This window comes from Abramis brama (genome assembly GCF_963993115.1).
Source record: "Abramis brama genome assembly, chromosome: 23".
Lineage (NCBI taxonomy): Eukaryota > Metazoa > Chordata > Actinopteri > Cypriniformes > Leuciscidae > Abramis > Abramis brama.
In genome coordinates, this window is record NC_139985.1 from 14,768,800 (window position 1) to 14,786,963 (window position 18,164).

General features: G+C 38.1%; 1 protein-coding gene across 1 annotated transcript in view; it reads left to right on the forward strand.

Annotated features, from left to right (window-relative positions):
• The first annotated feature begins 4,659 nt into the window (after positions 1 to 4,659).
• Positions 4,660 to 18,164, forward strand: part of synpra (synaptoporin a) — a 35,539-nt gene continuing 22,034 nt past the window's right edge. Inside the window, exons 1-2 of the mRNA XM_084101832.1 lie at positions 4,660 to 4,921; positions 5,059 to 5,124. Coding sequence (XP_083957958.1) covers positions 4,904 to 4,921; positions 5,059 to 5,124 — 84 coding nt within the window. The 5' untranslated portion in view covers positions 4,660 to 4,903. The remainder of the gene's footprint in view (positions 4,922 to 5,058; positions 5,125 to 18,164) is intronic.

Below are 18,164 nucleotides of genomic sequence, written 5' to 3' on the forward strand. Positions count from 1 at the left end.
GTATAGTGGCCAAAACAAGAGTGATGTTGTTTTTAATAACCCTAAAGTTCGATTAAAAAAAAAAAAATTATAGAAAAACTAAAAGGTTTCATTGGTTCTGTGTTCTGTGTTGATAATTTCTTTGTATGACAGCCAGGCCAAAACATGTTTCATTGCGTTATCACAAACTCCGAGCACATCTACACAATATGCTTAGAAAATCTTTAACACATTTTTTTATAATATTTGAATAAAGGTTGAAGATATCAATTTTCCTAGGCCAGACATCACTGTAGCCACTACTGTATATAAACTTACATCAAAGTATACATTTTTATCAGCTATATGTGTTTCCTGGGAATTGAACCCATGACCTTAATGTTGCTTTTTTACTGACATCGACAAAAGATACAAGAGTTTGTTTCCTCCTTTTAAAAGTAGACAAGCATATTTATGTCGGTTATGATTTAATTTGCATATACATTTAAGCACGTGACCCACCAGTTAACCAGCATGGAAAGAACCAAACTATCCTCACTTTACATGGATCCTTCTCTTCCCATTCATCCGCTCAGAACCCTTAGGTGTGCTGCGTCTGGATGCGGACTGAACCGGATTTACTGCAGGATTATTCAGTGTGGCAACTGTTGGCACAACTGGAGGAAGAGATCCAGCCATGTCGTAATTGTTCTGAGAGCTGCACTGTGCCTCTCAGACTCTCAGTGCAGGTTAAGTGACTGTCTTTGGCCACTGCCATGATTCCTTGGCGAACGAGCAGCGGTGTGAAACAGAATGATGTTGATTGTTCCCCAGGTCGCTCCATCATGCTTGTGAATTCCCGAGGCTTGTGTCTGCGCTATTGTGCAGCGCTTTACTCCAGATGCCAGTCATGCCACATCTAGCCTCTTCCCAGGCAGAGAAATCTGGAGTGACGAGTGGCACCATGCCACCACACATTCAAATATTACTACTGAACCTGAGGCGGTCATTGCAGCATAGTAAAGGGGTGTTATGTAACATCATTTACGTATTATATAGTATACATCAAGTGCTTGAAATGATTGTGAATATACATGCGCTATTGCTATTAATTAAATTACCATTTAGACACCTTTATCCAAAGCGACCTGCATTGCCTTCAATGTATTTTTTTTATTTGTGCAATCCCACTGTAAACACAAAACAAAAAAACTTGTTGCCTTAAATTTTTAAGTACAATCAACTTGACTGTGTAAGTCATTTCAACTTAAATTGCATTAAACTGGCTTAAAAATGAGTTGAATCTCGTATAAATTAAAAAATAAAGTTTAAAATGGCTTAACTTATTTTGATGAGTTGAAGTAATGTAAAAACATATGTTGTCATGACTTATTGACCATGTCATTTTGTTTTTTACTGTGTGCTCTAACAGAACACAGCAACCCTGAAATTAGCATCGATAAAGAGCATTACATGAATGCAAATCTAGCAAAAGTGCAATTGGAGACTCACACAAGAAATTCAGCTTAATTAGAGTTTGTTTGGTTGCTGTACTGGTTTGTCTGAAAAAGTCTTAACCCCTCAACTGTAACTGAAAGCATTTTTTTTTTTTAAAGCTAGACTGTGTAGGATTTTCTCCCATCTAGTGGTGAAATTGTTTATGACTACCAACTGAATATTACTTTCTAGCCCCTCCCATTCCGAGGGCGTTTTAACTCCTACGGTGGCCGTATTAATTCAAATCTGCCGGCAGTCGCGAGTAATCTCCCCCTCGCATTCATCACGGTGCCAATGAGTGTAAAAACGCAAAAGGCGAAGCTTGAATTTCCAGGTATGTCCCTCTTTGGCTAATGTATTTTCAAGATGGATGTGCAACTTGGCTTCCGCCATTCAAGCGACTCGCTCGTATGTATTCTAAATGGCAGATTCTACGCTTACGAGAATACTTGATTAGTTGGTAGAAGTAATTACACATTAATGAGCACATATCATTTTGAAAGAACAAAGTGTTTTTTGCTAAGAATCAACTTAAAAAATTACACAGTGTAGCTTTAAGTATGAAAAAGTTATGGAAGTTTGAATTTACTGTAAATCAAATGTACTGTAGCCTACTAAATTTTTTTTATTTTATATAAAATAAAATTTTACATAATATTTTTTACTATACAATTACTATCAAATCAAAGCCACATGTCTAACCAAGTTGTGTTACAAATTTGAAGTTGATATCACAAAAGTTCCTATGAGAATTTGTTTAGGCGCTGTACCAAAAATAGCCACCGGGTATCACTCACATTCCATTGAATTTTGATTTGATGCATTCTCCTGTAACAAATGAATACATTTCTGTCCAAATATCACTTCTATCACACAATATGGAACATTGAGACTCAGGCCTTTCCGATGATATGTGTTTTGTCAAGATTAGAAAAGGTCTTGATTATAAAGTAGTTAAAATAAATTTTGTAATACGAAGCATAAGCTTTAAGTCGTAAGCTTTCAAATGATACCTAATTTATGGTGATTACTAAAATATGTGATATGAAAAAAAAAAGGCATTAAAAAAAGAGCGCCAAGCGTCAAAATATTCCTATATTGGTTGGATCCTCTGCATAAAGAGGCATTCCGGTTTGTAAAAAAATAAAACATTGGGATGTTTATAATTTTATGCTGCATGTTAATTATTTAAAGCTTAATCATGCAATCATGCATTGCTGTAAATGAGTTTTAGATTATGTGATTGCTGTTTACTTTTACATAGCCTTTTTGCCAGCACTTTTTTCTGAGCCCTATATGAGAAGGTTATATTACTGATTAAACGTTTGGAATCAGTAAGATTTTTGAAAGAAGTCTCTTATGCTCAGCAAGACTGCATTTATTTGGTCAATATACAGTAAAACAATAATATTCAGAAATATTATTAAAACTTAAAAATAACCAATTTCTATTTAAATATATTTTAAAACGTCATATATTCCTATGTTGGCGAAGCTGAATTTTCAGCATCATTACTCCAGACTTCAGTGTCCCTCGATCCTACATAAATCATTCTAATATGCTGTTTTGATGCTCATGAAACATTTTATTATTATTCTTATAAATGCTGAATCAGTTGAAACAAGAAACCATGATGCATTTTTTTTCAGTTAGCTCCAAAGAACAGCATTTATTTGAAACCTTTTGTAACATCATGAATGTCTTTACTGTCACTTTTGAGAAATTGAACGCATCCTTTTGCTGAATAAAAGTATTAAAAAAGACCTTGCTGAATAATATATTGTATATTGTAACTCCAATTGTCCTCCATTTTTCCCTAAAGCAATATGAATCCAGGTGTTGTGCTGTCTCAGGGTGAGATGAGTGTGGATACCTGTCTGTGTGATGCACCTGGAATATTGTTATAGTGTTATAAGTATCACCAAAATGTATGCAAACAAAAAACAGTTCTGTGTTCAAAAATACAGTTCAATACCCCAGTTCTGTGACATTTCACGTTTGCTGATTCTGAGAGTCCTTTGTGCTGGAGAAGTGAAGGGCAACTGAGATGGCATCAGGTGTGTGCGTGTTTGGGCTCTTTCTCATAATAAGTGAAAGAACAGTGATCGGGGTAGACTTGACCTTGGACTTGCAGGCAAACACAGATCTAATACCCACTAATACACAGTGAACTTTAAATGAACATTGCCTATTAAAAAAAAAAAGCTCTTTGGGGCTCATGTCCCTGTAGGCTTCATTCTGACACACACACTTCCTGAAGTCTTTTTTCCCTCATTCTCTGTGACTGCTTTAGGTCCCTTAAGCAGTATGTGGTGTGTGTGTGTGTGTGTGTGTGTGTGCGTGTGTGTGTGTGTGTGCGTGTGTGTGTGTGTGCGTGCGTGCGTGCGTGCGTGCATGCGTGTGTGTGTGTGTGTGTGTGTGTGTGTTGCAAGCAAACAAACAAAAAAGTCATTGATGACTTGATTCCAGCTGTTTATCTTTGTACAGTATACATGGTGACAAATAGGCTAATATTATTCATCATGAATGGATAGCCTACATTTAGAGTGCACTGACATTTTTAATAAGAGTTGCTTTTCTCTTTTTAAATTCTCAAAAAATGGGTTTGTACACCCAAGCAAACTCAAACTATGCATCTATACATGCATTACATCTCCATGCATATTTTCATGTTATTATCTTGATGCTTTGCTTGGCCTACTTGGTTGAGTTAAAGGAGATCATGATTATGTAATGTAGCTGTGTTGGAATATGTACTGTTTCCACACACTTGAATGAGCTTTAAGAAAATGTCACTGGACATATAATTACGCCTACAAAATGCTGAATGGTAAACTGAATAAAACCAAATGTAATAGTCATGCTAGACAATTAGAGACTGGGTTTATCTTGTCAAAACTATCTGCTGATTTTGAGAGGAAAAATTTCCCACTTAAATTACAATACCATATAAATATTCTGTCAATATCTGATTCCCAGTCAACAAACGTATATTGGACTGACAAAACTATATTTTACAGTGCAAATAAATTGTAATTTGATAACATCGTCCAATAGAGAAAAACATTATGGCCATGGTTCATTTTGTTAAATCCAATCCGCGTCTGTCTCCATGGAGCTCCAGAGCGTCTCTCAATGCCGAACACACTCGGCTTTTTCCGTAAAGAGAAGCGGTTTTTGCCGAAGACACTCGGCTCTTGCACTGTTATGGAGAGATTTATGACGAGGGTAGTTGCTTTTTTTGTTGTGAAGGAGTAATAAAAACCGGCTCTCGGCTCTTTTCGTTTCGAGAAACGATTAATGCCGAAGTCACTCGGCACTTTCCGTACGGAGGCGCGATTACAGCCGATTCCCTGCTCTGCGCTCGCGACTCTGGCACATCACTCATTAAGCGTTGTTTTGGTCTTGTCCTATCCTACTTACAAGCGCTTTTCTCTCCAACAAGAAAATGGATACCGCTAACCAGGTAGGAAATATGTTAATGTTTGTGCATTTGACAATATTGAAAATCACGAGAAGTGTTTAAAATGTAGTCGACTGAAATGTGCCTAATCAAACTGCATCAAATGACGTTATTGATCATGTTCATAATTATTACTACAGATTGTGTCACTTGGGACATTCCAAGTTCTTAAATTACCTCTGGGATTCATCCGCGTTCTGGAATGGGTAAGTGTGCGTAAAACACGCGTTTTTCCTCTCACCTTTCTCAAACTCTCTTTCTTTTACTTTTCTCAGTTGGCTCAATAAACTTGGTCCAGGCATGTGTATAGGGAGATAGTGATTTTTACTATCGTTTTCTTTTCTATTTTTTAACCATCATTCATATGTTGTAGTCAGTTTTGAATAAGTAGCTAGCCTATATGCCACAGCCATATTTATAATAGGTCCCTTAATCCATTTGGGCATTCCTTTGTATCGGAATTGGGCACGTTAAAAGGATATCTTACATTTCTAAGTTTTGAACCGTGTCATTTATTTTAAACATGTAAATTACTCCTCATAAGTGTAAGTGACATATTCTGCTGATGACATGATCAATCCCATATAAACGAACCGAGGGGCTCGGGTTTATATAATGCACCAGCAGTCAATTTTTTCATGGGTTCTGCTCTTACTCATTTTTTTACTGCAATACAGAGGAAATTGGTAAATGTAAATGGAGTCAATTTTAAGATGACCTCTAAACTTGATGTCTACGTAAATTGAGTGCAAATTGTAAATATATAATTGGTGATAGTAAGGTTTACCATTATGCTAAAATCACTGCAGATTTTTTTTTGCTTTCTGCACATGGTCTGTCCATGCATAAGAGAGCTGATGTGTTTTTAAACAAGCAGATGTGTAAATACATAGCAAAATACATTTGCTTTGATATTTATTCCTTGTGCTAAGCTGATATTTGTGCAGTGCAATATATAATGGAGACTTGTTTGTTTGCATAATGTCTCACTTGTTTTATACTTAATGTACTTGATATACTTGATACTGTGTAACCAGAAATTACTATTCTGCCACTAATTGTAGCCTAGTGTGAAAAAAAGAAGCTAAAATGTGTTTTCCCACGGCCATCTGATGAGTGTGGGTATGGGAAGTGTGTGCCATTCGACTTGCCATGGTGTCACACTCTGATGCTCTGACATAATCTAGTTGATGAGACTCAGAAAGTATCTGATCTATAAGGACATGTCCAGTTGTACAGTGTATGTGTGTCCATCTGCAAGTCTTTCTGGACTGTTAGTGACAATATGTGGCTTTAGTACCCTATTATCAAGTTATTTGCACAACAACAGGATTAAAACTTATAGAAATGGTATTTTCATATGAGATCCTATCATTACCATATGGCAAGACATATGTGCAGAGCACTTGCAGCTCTTAAAGCTAATTTACTGTGCTAAGAAAAACAATTATGGTCTGGTCTGCCTTAAAAAACGATTTAAAATGGCTAATTTATTGTGTTATGACCTGTTCCCCAGATGATAGAATAGAATAGAATAGAATAGAATAGAATAGAATAGAATAGAATGCACTCTTAGGAAAAAGAGGGTTCAATGGGCTATGTGTTTTTGACTTTTAAAGATCTCTTGCCAAAAATGTCTAAGGAGAAATGTCTTAAATGATTGCAGAATACTTTCATGTTTCATGGGTTGTTTCATTTTTTCTAGTGATAAAGCATGTTTACTAACTGTTTAATTCATAAAATGTTATTAAAATAAAAAAAAATATTAAAGCAAAATTAATTAATTAAAAATAAATTCATTAAATTATCCCATTCTCATGATGGGAACTCCTAAAAGGTTCTATATATCAAGCGCCTGACAGAACCTTTTAAGGTTTTTCTTCTAATAGCATAGAATATATATATATATATATTTTTTTTTCTACATGAGCAATGTCTTCTAATTTTGCAGATATTTTATTTATTACATCAAAAATAGAATTTCTAAGCCTCCTCTGTGCTATCCTTACTGTTCGCTGCAAAGTCAAAAGGTCAAGTGCTCTCTCAGTCCCTTTTTCCGTCATCAAACTGTATAGAGAGGAGAAAATTAAAACATTTACAATGCCAACCATAAACAGCTCTGAGCTATGCAAATGTGAGGCAGGCATAAGTGGCAGCGCCATTTTGGATAATTATTGCAATTGAATGCTGGGGGATTGGAGGATGTGATGCATCTTCTCCTGAGGAAATTAATCTCCCCGCTCTCCATTTGAAGTGTCCTCTGAAAAAAAAAAAAAAATTAGAAGCTTATCACTGGGGAAACATGCAGTCTTAATCACTTTTGGTCACACAGTGGTTTTTCTCTGTGTGTTTCTGTCTGTATCTCTCTCTGCAGGTCTTTAGTTTAGTCGCTGCCTCTGTAGTTTCCTCTCTGCCAGTTTCTTTCTTTTTTTTACACAGTGATTCCTGCACAGCCGCCTCTTGATATTTTCTCCCTCCCTCTGTCTCTCAAAAGCAATTATTTGTGAATTGTGATAATTAACCAATTATTAAGCTGTTGAAATTAAATGACTCAGTGAGACCAATGACATATTAAAATATGCAAAATGATGTATTATGGACGAGTGGATAAATGGTTGGTTGGTTGGATGGATGGATATAAATGTATGGATGGATATATAATAATATAATATAATGATATAGGAGTGGATTCAACAATACACAGCTAGCCGTGGATTATCCCGCTTATACAATGGACTTTTGCCAGCGTTGACAAGTTAAAGCTGTCATTGATGTTTGCAGTGCTAAATTTGACTGGAAGGGTTACAATTTTCATTCGTTAGATCTAGCATTCTGTCATCTTTAAATCAGACACAGAGATAAAGTAGTTACATTCATTTGTATGAATTATAACATTAGCCTATCGCTGGATCGAGAGAGAGAGAGAGAGAGAGAGAGAGAGGCTCTGTTTACACCTGGTATTAAGATGCATTTTGGACTGAGCTAATCAGTAAACATTATGAGAAGTGTGCTAGCCAGACGGCCGGGATTTATACTTTGTTGGCTGAAGACCCAAGTTTGGTTTGAAGATGAAAAACGTACCAAGCACAATGTTCTCTCACCATTCCTGATTTCTAACACAGCGTTCACCGTGGTCTCGAGTCAGAGCAGAAACTAAAGCTGATGCTTTTCATGTTTTTCCATTGTCTCTGGGCGTGTTCATATGTAAATTTCGCAAGCTTATTTTGTCCATTAGATCGAAAGATCTGAAAAAAACCCATACATTTACCTGCCCATAGACCTTCTCCTCGAAGAAATCAGGGCGGAAGTAGTTGAAAGTGTACAAAAAATACGGATTAAAATACCAGGTGTAAATGGGTATGTGTCTCCCTCATCTACTTGTGATCCAATCGACCAAAACGCATCTAAATACCAGGTGGAAACAGGGCCAGAGAGAGAGAGATGTGTGTGTGAGTTACCTGCATCTGTACAGAGTCTCTCTCTACTGGCAATGAAGCTGTGAGTTTAATTATTTCAAAAGCAGAGACGTTAAAACCTCCTTGCAGATTAATGTAATGTGGCAATTCAGTAGCGAAGTTCATTTATTAATAAAAATTGCGGGCAACATTGACAAGTTTCTGTCCTCCTGTTTCTGTGTGTTCGCAGCGCGATCTCCAATGTATGCGAGTGACCTACGTGTGTGTGTGTGCTTCAATGAAAGCAGCGCATTAATATAGAACGATGATTAAACTGACTTGGAACTATTGTGCAATAAATGTTTTTATTGCACACCTTCCAGTCAGTCAGAAAAGACATTTATATTATGTTATCCATTTTATCCATTTTCCAAAAAGCTTGTCCGGTGTAAGATCGGGTGGATGCTGGAATATTATATTATATCATATTACAGACAAATACAATACAAATTGCATTTTAAAAACAACATTAAATTATACACATTATTTGTTTTCCATGGCTAAGAAACCGTAAGTAGTTTATGAAGTCAATTCATACAGTCGATTTATTTGAAACGTTTTTTTGACTGGTGATTCATTGATGTAAAGTTGACTGACAGGATGGTAGAGGGTTTTACAAATTCACAGAAGAAATGTTCTTTGACTTTAGATGTTCATCAGTTCACTGGAAAGGTTGACTGACTTTGGGCAGATGTGCTTTGGCTGCCTGTGCGCAGATGTGCAGAAATTCATCTGTGAAAGGTTGGCTGCCTCTCCGTTTTTCGATCTCGAATGAGGCAGTGGTTTCATGACCCACCTTTTTGTCACACGGATAAGACACAACAGAGGAAAGACTGAAGAGCTAAACCGAATCACATCCCACACTTATCTTGTGACTTAAAGTCCAGTAAAATATAATGAATAGTAGAACAACAGCTGTAAATCTATAAAATATTTTTGTTAAAATCTTTGAAGAACCAGTTCTTTTACATGTTTTGTTATTAGTTTATGACAAAAGCCAGTGGCAGGGTCAACACATAAGCTCCAACCTATACGCAAACAAATATACAGTCGGATTGCATCCTGGTCGGGTGTCCGATTCTGACTAACCGCTGTGACAGTTACCTCAGGGCAGGGGGGAGGGGCTTGTGATATCATGTGACCAAGTAGCCATGGAAACTCCATAGGGAGACAGCAACTGAGGAAAAGAAGGGGGGACAGTGTTTTAAAAATAAAATGAGATTTTATGCCTACTTATGATCAGTGAAGCATACAAAGAGCGCCCAGATACACACTGGCCGAGTGTGTACAGTATAGGCCTGAGTGCATTGTACAGACGGGTAATGATCTCTGGGACCATTCAACACAGCTTATCTTATAAAACAATACGTGTAGTTTGCAAGAACGACGGGGAGCTGGAAATTGTGTTCCAGCTGTGTAGGGAAAGACACTCATGTTCCATTTATAGACTTATTTAAATCCCTTAAACATTGTCTGTGTTCATCAGGTTATCTGGTTAATGCTAAATCACTGTTTTTAGCCGCCTGGCATCTTGCGACTAGAGACTGATGCTTCCGTGCGAGAACATGGGATATTTTTACTCTTGCCACATACTGTGGGAATCATTGAAATGAAGCGTGGCATGAATGCAGCGGTTGGGGGATGGAAAGGTTTGGCTTTTGTGTATGTATATGCATGTGTGTGTGTGTGTGTGTGTTTACATTCAGCAGCATTTAGAAACATTCAGGAAGTACGCTGTCTGAGAGTTCAATACGGGCTGAAAGTGAAGAGGTTAACAGGCACGTCGCTCTTGAGCGTGTTTTGTGTGTTCACCCATGGATAAGAGATGAGTGGATGCTTTAATGTGACACAGGTGCATTCTGATATATATCCACTGACAAAAACAATAAAATCATTTTTAAAAGCAGCGTAAATAGGATCACGTTGTTCTTTACAGTTCACATCTATTATGCAGTTCTCTTTCAGTTGCTGTACTAACGTTTCTTATTCTTTTTTTCTACTTTCCTATAAGGTCAATAGAGCAGTGAAGGGTTACAAATTTAAGAATCTATTTCAAATATGCTTCTGTACATAACATCATGGTAAAGAATCTTTTAAAGGAACACTCCACCGTTTTTTAAAATAGGGCTTATTCACCATCTTTCCTACATTTAGATAGGTGGGCAAACGGATTTTTGTCTCAGTGCATGCATTGTTTTAGTTTGGAAGCGCCACCGCTAGCTTAGCTTAGCATAATGAATGGAATCCTTTGTTGCCAGCTAGCATGTCACGAGTAAAAGTGATAAAAAATTAAAAAATTAAAAAACAAATTACTTCTTGTGGCCTATGTATTCACAACGAGTACAAATAGCAATGCAGATTAAGACTAGGCGATTTCCATAGGCAGATATTGACTTGGGACTATATTGGGGTGAAGCACAGGCGAAGCACTGCTACTTGGGCGCAGAGATATCACACTCACCACCAGTTCGTGTTGACTCTCATCCTCACGTCCTCAGGCTGTTGATATCTCTGCGCCCAAGTAGTGAATGGGGTCAACCTAAAATAGTGTTGTTGTTTTTTTATATATTTTGAATTTTCATTTTCTTTACATATTTTTTTTTTATTTTGCTTTAATTGATTTTTATTTCAGTTTTAGTTTTTGTAATTTTAGCACTTAATTTAATTTAATTTGATATAGTTGCCAACACTGTAAAAAAAAGTAAAAAAATACTATTTCAGTGTTTCTACTTTACAATTTCACATTAAATTCAATGTTATTTGCCATTTCTTTTTAACGGTTTGTGAAATTTACTATTTATTTTTGACAGATAATTGTTTCTATGCCATTTTTTTTCAGTGAATGCAACATTTCTAATTTCCATCTAATATTTTTTTATATATATATGTATTTCAATGAACAAAAACGATTTTAAAAATAGTTTTAGATAACAATAACAACACTGCTGTAAGTTTTAAATACTTAATGTTTTAAGAATAAAACCAGAAGACGTCAACAATGTGAGTGTTAACATGATTTTCGTAAAAAAAAAAAAAAAAAACGCTTACTAAACTTTTCTGTTTAGTTATAAACAATTTTAACTTCATTGCCACAACAACATACAGTCTAAAATACAAAAATCACTGTAAATTGACATGAACAAATTTACAGCTCAAATAATACACAAGTTTTAAAGGGGTGGTATAATGCCCTTTTCACAAGATGTAAAATGTGTCTTCAATGTCCCGATAGTGTGTATGTGAAGTTTTAGCTCGAAATACCCACAGATATTTTTATATAGCATGTTAAAGTTGTCACTTTTTGAGGGTGAGCAAAAACGCACCGTTTTGTGTCTGTTCCTTTAAATGCAAATGAGCTGCTGCTCGCGGCGCAGAGGGCGGAGCTTCAACAGCTTGTGTCATTTTACCTCACTCAGACATGCACTGAAAATGTAAAAAAACTTTTAGCCTTTTATGTTCAAACCGGAGTCAGATGATGTCAACGGAGTCAATGATGGAGAGACTCGAGAAGAAGTGATAACATGTAGAATGCAACAGGACGTTTTTAAATGGTTAGTTAATGAATTTATGTAGCTGATGTGTAGTTATCTTCTAGTCATTGATTAGCATATTCTGTCTTGATAATCTATAAATCGTGTTCAGGGGGCGGGGTTTATGTAAATTCTAGGGTTGGTGATGTCACTAACCCGGGAGGAATGTCGTGTAGTCCCAGCCGTTTGTTGTAGTCCTTAAAGGTTGTATCAGCGATTTCAGGCCCAAACATAAATGATCACATTCATCTAATCTTTCCTAACGATCCGCTAGCTGCCCGCCCCATAAGCATGCCGTCAAAAAAACGCATCTCTGTAGGCAGCCTAGGCTCTGAAATCTGCACACAAAAACAGTTGGTATCACCAACACTCAAAACCAAAATAAATAGTATTCCAACCAATCACCGACAGGGGTGGGTGTTGTGAGGTTTTCGCGTGCAGCCGTCATAGCGCAAAACCTCACAACACCCGCCCCTGTCGGTGATTGGTTGGAATACTATTTATTTTGGTTTTGAGTGTTGGTGATACCAACTGTTTTTGTGTGCAGATTTCAGAGCCTGGGCTGCCTACAGAGACGCGTTTTTTTGACGGCATGCTTATGGGGCGGGCAGCTAGCGGATGAAAGATTAGATGAATGTGATCATTTATGTTTGGGCCTGAAATCGCTGATGCAACCTTTAAAAAGCAATTTCTTTAAAAGTAAAAATATCTCCCTTTGCTTTGAACTTTGAGCGTTGTAACTTTGCAGATGTTGTTTATGCTCAAACAGCAACATTACACACTAACTAAAGTTAGAAAAGTCAAATCATACTCAACCACCCCTTTAACTGAAAATTATATAAAAGTGCTTTTATAAAAATGTAAACCTCAAGAATGGAACCCATTTACTTTAATTGTAAGCACCATTTATTGTGGTAATAAAAATAATGCTACAAATACTGTTAATTAAGCTTAAACCTTATTAAGACCTTTATTCACACATTTGGTTCCCCACAAAGTAGGTAAAAACTGACCCACATACACACACAGGGCCATCACTATATGGGAGAAAGGTGGTGATTGCTGCCCCACGATTTCAACCTAGGGATTTCAACGTGATTTCAACGTAGCCCACAGCAACAACCTGCACTGGGGCCCCAGATACCCTAGCAAAGGCCCTGCACACAAACACAAGCGAGCCACATTAGGATGAGTTCCTCTGCTTTAATTACTGCAAGTGAGTAAGTGGCAGTAGCTGAAGCAGGAATAAATTAAAGCATCATAATTATGACTCACCTACCTCTTCTGGGTCTTGATTTAAACTCCCAGAAGTCCACATTAACTGTACTACAGAGATGCTGCAGAAAAGTGATCAGATCAGACCACACTCATTTACTTAAAATTAATTGGTATTTTGTGTGTAAATTATTTGATAAATTATTTCTAAGCTAAGAGTTAAATGTGATGAAAACAATCCCCTACAAACAAATCACTGTCTGTGACTGTAAATGCTCAAAGTGTTGAGGCTCATCTTGGTGCTGTCACCAGATGGCGCTAATTGCTTCATTTTCATTGCAAGTTATCACATCCATTATTGTATAATAATCTTCTTCTTGCACATTAATATACAGTCCACAGCCCAAATGGCAGAGGGTCCAAATGATGATTACTTACTGTCTGAAAGAAATGACAATGTCAAAAGAGCAAAATTCTGAAACCAGAATATATTTTGTGGTATCTGCATTCAAGATCACTTTATTTGTATATATAAACATATATATATAGTAACAGATTCAGCCATTCCGTCAGATGCAAAAGGTACACCTTTGTACCTAAAGAGTGCATATTAGTCCCTCAAAGGTAAATATTGGTACCAAAAGTGTACATATTTGTTCCAAAAGTGTACATATTATTACCTAAATGGTACATGTTAGAACCCTTTTGAAGGGTACTGTCCCAGTGACAGCTTTTGTACCTTTTTTTCTGAGAACATGTAGTTGACTGGTCTTGTCTCCATTATGTGCAAGACTTACCTGACTCTCTACCTTATTGTTTACCTGTATCTTCATAATCATAATCATCTGCAGTCTGCAACCTTTGTAGGAGTTCCGGGTCATCCTTCAAAGACAAAGAACTATTATCATCAAGTTAAATCATTTTAGTGCCTTTCACCATGCTGTGATACTTGTGCTGTTTCTCTGAATCTCTTCAATAATTAGGCTTCCTGAGAGCGTTCTTCCTGTTGCCTGTTCTTCAGTATCGCTGACAGAAGCCCAGACCGACTAAATGAAATGGATCCCGGGACTCCTTCAACTTCTCCCGCTGATCTGTTCGCCGACCTGATCCATCAACTCCGTCAGTCGCTCCTTCCGCAAGCCACCTCTTCCTGATCTGCATGCCAGTCCCATGGCCCTACCAGCGACATTCTCAGGCGAGAATTGCAGTGGCTTTCTTCTCCAGTGCACTTTGCTGTTTGAAATGCAACCGCAACGATTTTGCACGGATAAAGCAAAGATCGCATTCATCATTTCTCTGCTTTCAGGCCGTGCGCTCTAGTGGGCCAAAACCATTTGGGAACAAGCAGGCAAGGTAACAAACACTCTAGATGCCTACTTCACTCACTTTAAGGAGGTTTTGATCAAACCACAAGTTCACTATCAGTTCATGATCAACTGTTTTGACTAAAACAAGGCAAATATTCGGTGGCTGAGTAGTGGATGGAATGAAACTGCCCTTATCACTGCTTACCGACAGGAACTGTCACCTTCTCTGCAAGCCATCTTTGATGACAGCTTTGGTTTGGAAAACCTCATTCACCGATCCATGTGTGTGGCTCAACACTTAAAAGCCTGTGAACATGAGTTACCATCAACACACCTGTTCAACATCCTTCAGCACCAGTCCCAGAACACATGGAAGTTGATTCATTTCATATATCACCTACTGAGAGACAAAGACGCATTCAAAAACATCTGTGCCTTTATTGCGGGGCAGAGTTCCTTGTGCGACCACTTCGCCCAGCGGTGAGTAACATTAATGTTCATCCCAATGTAACCTCTCTGCTGCATATTCCTGTATCAGTGATGTCTGCCCATCATTACGTTTCAGCAAAGGCCCTTATTGACTCGGGCTCCGCGGGAAACTTCATTTCAAGAAACTTCATCGACCGCTTCTAAATCCCGAAGATCTCTTGTCAGAAGAAATTTAATGTTCAATCCATTCTGGGTAAGCTGCTTGGAAAAGGCTTTATAACTCACTGCACTCCGTCCCTCACGCTCCGCATTGGAGTAACCCACTCTGAAACAATATCATTGCTGGTGCTGGATGGATCAATGGTCTACATCATTCTGGGACGCCCCTGGTTACAACAACATTGGTTGCCCCTAATATTTCCTGGACCACTGACAACATTCTGGAATAAAAGGACTGCTTTAATTCCTATTTAAAACTTCCTACCCGAATCAAATCAGCAGCTGATTCGTCCAATGTGTTTCTCCAAGCAACCACCATTGAAAGTCCAGAGAAACATCACCAGGTCAAGATTCCTGAGGAATATGGGACGCTCCAGGATGTGTTCAGTAAACAACAAGCCTCCTTTACCTCCTTATACAATGGGTAGAGTGTACCTGTTATCCATTCCTGAACAAAAGACCATATAGGAGTATGTAGAAAAGGCTCTTCCCCAAGGATACATCCATCCTTCTACATCCCCTGCCGCTTCCAGCTTCTTTTTCATGGCAAAAAAGGACGGAGGCTTGTGGCAGTCGATTATCGAACCCTCAACAAACAAACTGTCATGTACATACTGTATATCCCCTTCCTCTGGTTCCAGCGGCTCTGGAAATGCTGAGAGGTGCTACTATCTTCACCAAGTTGGACCTAGCGCGTACACTCTCATCCGCATACGGAGGGGGGATGAATGGAAGACTGCCTTCATAACACTATCGGGGCACTACGAATATCGGGTCATGCCATACGGGCTGTCCAACTCACCCTCTGTGTTCTAGACCTTTGTGAATGAGGTGTTCCGGGAGTACCTCTATCGTTTCGTGATCATCTACATTAAAGGGATCCTAATCTACTCCTGGAGCGAGGTAGACAATCACCTCCATGTTATGCAGCTCCTTCAAAAGTTAGGAGAAAACAATCTTTACCTCAAGTTGGAGAAGTGCAAATTCCATGGTTCATCCATGCAGTCCCTGGGCTACATCATTAAGACCAGGGGAAGTGAAAGTGAAAGTGAAAGTGACACGTGACGGCCAAGTATGGTAACCCATACTTGGAATTTGACCTCTGCATTTAACCCATCCAAGTTAATGCACACACATTAGGAGCAGAGTAGTGAGTAGTTAACACACACACTGCAAACGTGGATACACACACCCAGAGCAGCGGGCAGCCTTTGTGTGGCGCCCGGGGAGCGATTAGGGGTTAGGTGCCTTGCTCAAGGGCACCTCAGTCATTTCCCACCGGTTCTGGAATCGAACCAGCAACCTTTGGGTTACTAGTCCAACTCCCTAACCACTAGGCCATGACTGCCCCCAGGAATTGGCCCACTCCCACTACCGTAAAAGAACTTCAACTATTCCTGGGCTTCGTAAACTTCTACCACCGCTTCAACTTCAATTTCAGGACCTTGTCAGCTCCTCTCACCTCCCTATAATGCAGGGGGACCCGTCAAACTCCATCCGTGTGCCTTTTTGCTATCAAGCTGCCATTGGAAGAATGGTGTCGCTGGCTGGAGGGGGCAACCCATTCATTCGAGGTCTCATCGATGTAAAGTGGTTGTGTTTGCCTTATTCTCCTGTGAATTTAATAAAGACAGTTTGTGTTTGCATTTGACAGTGTTGACCAGTTCAACCTGTGTTACACTGCTTAGACATTGAGCTGCAGCCTCTTAGTGGACCCATTACAGTGAGCCAATGTTAAAGCCACATTCAAAACAACTGAGCAGTTCTCTGATGAGCATGAGTGCGCTGCCGATACAGGGCCACTTCTTCTGCCGTGCTCTACCAATTCACATAAATGAGAAATTGGATTCCCTGAGTCTTTCAAGCTAAGACCACTGGGTTTAAATAAATACCTCCCTGTGCAACTCAATACTAACCACAAGAGAAATTAATTTCAAGCCAGGTTTCAAAGGCTTTTCCTCTGTCTGATACACTGAGCGGTGGAATATGAGGGCTGTATGATTTACAGCACTGAATAAGTGTCCCGGATGCATTTTCTTTTAGAATCATCATTGGTTCAGTTCATTTTTAACATTAAAATACAGTCATTTAGAAGTCAATCCCTAAATAACTCTTTTTTTTTCAATAATGAATGTTTGCTTGTTTAGATACTCTATCATAAAGTACAGAAAGCTCAAATGTAATGTTGTTAGTTAACATAATCAAAATTGTGTAATTATTGTCTATTGAACATATCTGACTTGAAAAAAGCTCACTTTATGAGTGTTTTGGCAACCATATCTATAAATAAATAGGCTTTATCTGATTTTTATTTGAGAATTGTAATTAAAAAAAATATTTGATTCTGTATGATTTAAAAAAAAATTAATTTCTGTTAAATTGGGGAGGGGGAGGGGGGGGGGTTGACATTTGACATCATATATATAAGTATGGTTTAAGACTAAATTTAAAAAGGGGCAAATGTAATAGTTCAACACTCTGGAGAAGTAATTAGAGACACAGTAAAAAGGTTTAAAAATATTCTAAACTTTCTATATTATTTATAATTTAAATAAAAAATAATAATTTGTTTGTTTTGATTGTTTGTTTGAAAAGTCAGCCTAAGGGACACAAATCTTCTAATTCTTCATAATAAAAAATAATCTATTTATCCACAGAATCATCAAAATCCATAGATACATACTGTAACGGTCACCAGCTGGAGTGCCCTTGAGAGCCACCAGAGCACACTTCACATAAGACTATGATCACTTCCTCACAAACTACACTTCCCATAACTCACTGCCCAGACTCATCAGCACTCATCATCTCATTCACTTGTGTCTTATCACCTTGTTTCACTCACACCATAAATACCTGGTTTTCACATTCACTCAGTGCGAAGTCTTGTTTTACTGTTGTGAACTTTACTGAGCGTTTATTCCCGTGGACTGTCTATTTGTTTTTGACCTTGCCTGTTTCTGGATTTCTCCCTGTCTGCTGCCTGCCTGCGTTACCACTGCCTTGATCTCTGTCTCTGATTGTTTGCTGCCTGCCTTGACCTTATGCCTGGTATTACTACGATTTAGCCCTGTCTTCACTGCTGTATCTG